Source organism: Physella acuta, unplaced genomic scaffold (assembly GCF_028476545.2).
Source record: "Physella acuta isolate Inbredline_101_S28 unplaced genomic scaffold, ASM2847654v3 ptg000876l, whole genome shotgun sequence".
In the NCBI taxonomy this organism is placed as follows: Eukaryota; Metazoa; Mollusca; class Gastropoda; family Physidae; genus Physella; species Physella acuta.
In genome coordinates this window covers 254,149-257,885 of record NW_026732393.1, presented here as the reverse complement: position 1 = coordinate 257,885, position 3,737 = coordinate 254,149, and the positions used below count along the sequence as shown (strand labels likewise).

The 3,737-nt window shown below is 34.8% G+C and overlaps 1 protein-coding gene across 1 annotated transcript; it reads right to left on the bottom strand.

The window, feature by feature from the left end:
* Positions 1-624: 624 nt before the first annotated feature.
* LOC131952545 (uncharacterized) lies at positions 625-2,577 on the bottom strand. The gene is made up of 3 exons (XM_059315264.1): positions 2,502-2,577; positions 1,894-1,967; positions 625-1,404 (listed from the first exon to the last, which is right to left on the bottom strand). The coding sequence occupies exons 1-3, from the start codon at positions 2,550-2,552 to the stop codon at positions 1,209-1,211; spliced, it is 321 nt and encodes a 106-aa protein (XP_059171247.1). The 5' UTR covers positions 2,553-2,577; the 3' UTR covers positions 625-1,208.
* Between the last annotated feature and the right edge of the window lie 1,160 nt (positions 2,578-3,737).

The following is a 3,737-nucleotide window of genomic DNA, read 5'->3' as shown; positions in this document are numbered from 1 at the left end:
TAACACACAGTTTAAAGAAATCAGCCAATCATAACACACAGTTTAAAGAAATCAACCAATCATAACACACAGTTTAAAGAAATCAACCAATCATAACACACAGTTTTAAGAAATCAACCAATGGTAACACACAGTTTAAAGAAATCAGCCAGTGGTAACACACAGTTTACCATCGACGTTCATCTGACAGAACAATTGCTAGTTGCTAATCTTGTTATCTCCCCTTTTATTATTAAGGGTAGTATTATTAAAATTATTATTTTAAATAACTAACCTAATGTGTGATTAGACTAGAAAATATATGTCATTGCACTGTCGTCGAAGAAACATGTGTCTTGAAAGGGTAAACGAAATCGCTTCAACAGAAGTGGCTCAAAATTGAGTTACAAGATTTGCTATAAACCCACATGCTGACATCTTGAACTAAGTAAAAGCTTGTAAAAAGGGAATGCATAAAATACAACAACAACAAAAAAATAAAAAATAAAAATTATTTTTTTAAAAGTCGAGAAACTGCTTCAACATTGAAAAATTTAGAGTTACTATAAGATAAAAAAACAAACAAGTTTAAATAAAAATACAACAACGTTATACTTCTGTTGATTCTGTAATATATTTATATCTGATGAAAAAACGCTGCTTGTCCCCTAGTCTTCACTGACTCAAATACATTCAATTTTAAATTTTGATCTATTTGTTAACGAAATTTCAAAACTTTTGCTTAAACCCTTACATGAAAGTAAACTTTGAAAGGTCAAAAGAAAGGGACATTTTGTTATTTTTCAGATAAAATTTAAGTTTTCAACGTGGGTTTTCAATCTTTGGATTTTTGCTTAGAAAACATGAATTTTATGAGAATATTTATTTTTGTTATATGTATGGTCCTACCTACTGGCTACACCCCAGCATTATTCTGTTTCTTCAGTCACTTTTTAATACATTTTTGTGGAGCAAGATGATACATTGAGTGGGGTTCGAATGTTACGTAAATTCACAGGTGGCCATAATCGCAGATATAACAAGAAATTATATTTTGACCCAGTAGCGTCACCAAGTCGGGGGTCACCAAGTCGGGGGTCACCAGGTCGGGGGTCACCCGGTGCGGAAACTTATAGTGTGATACATCCAAATGTATTTAACTCTAACTAGTTTCTTGTCCAAATGGACTTAGCTTCATTTGCTGTTAAAAATTTGATTTTATAAACACCTTACAGAACACTGGTCAAGAAACCAAGGAGATGACTCATCCAGCCCTCCTCTAAACTCACGTCTATACCGTTTAAAGTTACGTTACAGTTTTTGGTCGGATGACTGGCGATTGCCCTTCTTATTATCTGTTTGCAGTCATATTCTTCACTGGCGAAGGCTTGCACTTTTAGTGACAAGGTTTCCAAATTATGACACCTATAACAAACAAATAGCTCAGTCAGTTTTAGTGACAAGGTTTCCAAAATATGACACCTATAATAAACAAATAGCTCAGTCAGTTTTAGGAAAGTAGGCTTGAAATGGTGTTATACTTTTGAACTTTAGGACTGTAGTTTTGAAGGATTTAATTTTATTCCAACTTAAGGACTGCACATCGTAGGTCGCTAAGACAATATGGCATAGAGGCTGGAACTACGGTAGTAGACAATATGACATAGTGACTGGGACTACATTAGTAGACTATAAGATGTTAAATACAATATAGTATAGGGGCTGGAACTACGGTAGTAGACTGTAAGATGTATTTTTGGAAATTACAGGTCGTCAGGTCAGCCGCACTTTAGGCCTTATGACTCGGTTCGTATTCTAGTAGGACAATAGGACCACAGGGCAGTATAGTTGCTGGGCAGGACTATACTGTATACTAGTAGGACAATAGGACAACAATGCAGCTGACTCCATTACCTTTTGATCATGTCTCCAAAGAATTCTTTATTTTTAAACAATGTTAGATCAAACTGGAGATGACGTAACGTGTTCTATGAAGAAAAAATTATATTATATTCAGCTTCTCAGTTGTACTTTAAATAACAACTTTAATTAACATTTAATTAGCCCGTCTATACTCATATCTTCTCAAGCTTTATTGTCTACATTACACATGTAAAAATATGCTCTTAATATAAAATAAAATAGCAACACATTCCCAATTTTAGATTTTGAACAGAACATTCACTATATCAAACTTGATCCTAATTCAAGGAAACTAAGGTGATAACCCATTCCAGTGTTAATATCCTTGCAATGTCCCGTATCAGGTATTTGAGGCCATCGACCTATCTCATACTAAATATACATGGTGCTACTGTTGGAATAGGGAGTTACAATATGTAGAAGCTGGCGAAAAGAGCCTAGACAATCCACCAAAAGTTGAATACAATAAGGTACAGGTACATAACCAGTAGACATCGTATCCACTCAAATGTCACTCTTTTAACATATTGATATAATATTACAATAAGTAAAACATGACCATATTGTGGGTGTTGTCCGATTCATTTAGTGAGACAAACCTGAAAGTTGTCGGCGATGTGGCTAATGCAGTCTTCATCAATCAATAACATTATACCACAATGGAGTTTATGAAGTGGCATTGATGGGACAAGCATGTTAGACATTTCAGACCGGTAAACCTTAGTCAAATAGAAATTACAATGGCTGATTTGTGGATTTTAGGAATCTATAAAAAAATAGAAACTTGGTGAGTTAGTCAATGATAGAAACCCAGGATAGAAACTTGGTATATTTGTTAAAATTAAATCCGAAATACATGTAATTGGTGCATTTTTACATTCTCGTATACTGAGTATAGACGAAGTATTGTAATCGTGCAATAAATTCACATTAAATTCTAAAATCAAGATTTATCAAAATGTCGGCGTTTTATTCGTATTCGAGTAAAAAAAACTGGGCTTTGCAATTCTGTCCGTGTGTGTACGTATGTATGTGTGTGTGTGTGTGTGTGTGTGTGTGTGTGTGTAAACACAATAACTTGAGTACCCTTATAGCCAGGTTGATGAAATTTCATATATAATTATTATATTAAATTTGTTGTTCTGTATCAACTTTTCAGCGATTTCCGATAAACGGAAGTGGAACTTATTCTACTTTTAAAAGCCTATAACTTGAGTTCTGTTTCAGATAGATAAACGAAATTTCACAAATAAGTAAAAGATCTTATTTTCTCATTTGAACTCAGAGATACTTTACGTGATGGCCCATTAAAGAACATTATCTGAAACGCCATTGACAAACATACATAAATAGGTGTTAAATACACGATTGATTTGTACATAGATATAAATATATTTATTGATGAACCTGTCGATACTCACAACCGCCTCTCCGATAAAAAATTCAACTTTGAGTTTTGGACAAGCAGACGTCAGGGACTGCCAGGCTGGCGATGTGATATAAGTTTGGGGGATGTAAATATCAGCATGAAGTGACATCAGCCGCAGGGTATTGCTGGCTGTTGCAGCAAGCAGGTTTAGCACAGTGTCCGACATGCAGAGGTAGTCGAGCTGTAGTACTGCAAAAGTTTTTTGTTCGGTTAGAACGGATACTGCCCCCCCCCCCCCAACGAAATAGAATTAATATGAAAATATGTACGATTACCAGTGTCCCCCCCCCCCGGGAGATAAAGTTCGAAAAGAAAACTTGAAATGTTGGTTATTTCATGGTTCAGTGTCAAGGTGTCTTGTAAAATACAGCAGTGGAGAAAATATCCTTTATAACCACAAAAAACT

Excerpts from the sequence above, each read along its gene's own strand:
- LOC131952545 (XM_059315264.1), bottom strand. The coding sequence starts at position 2,552 with ATGTTATTGATTGATGAAGACTGCATTAGCCACATCGCCGACAACTTT. Across the intron at positions 1,968-2,501 it reads ACATCGCCGACAACTTTCAG|AACACGTTACGTCATCTCCA; the intron begins GTTTGTCTCACT and ends TTTTCTTCATAG. Across the intron at positions 1,405-1,893 it reads TTTGGAGACATGATCAAAAG|GTGTCATAATTTGGAAACCT; the intron begins GTAATGGAGTCA and ends TGTTTGTTATAG.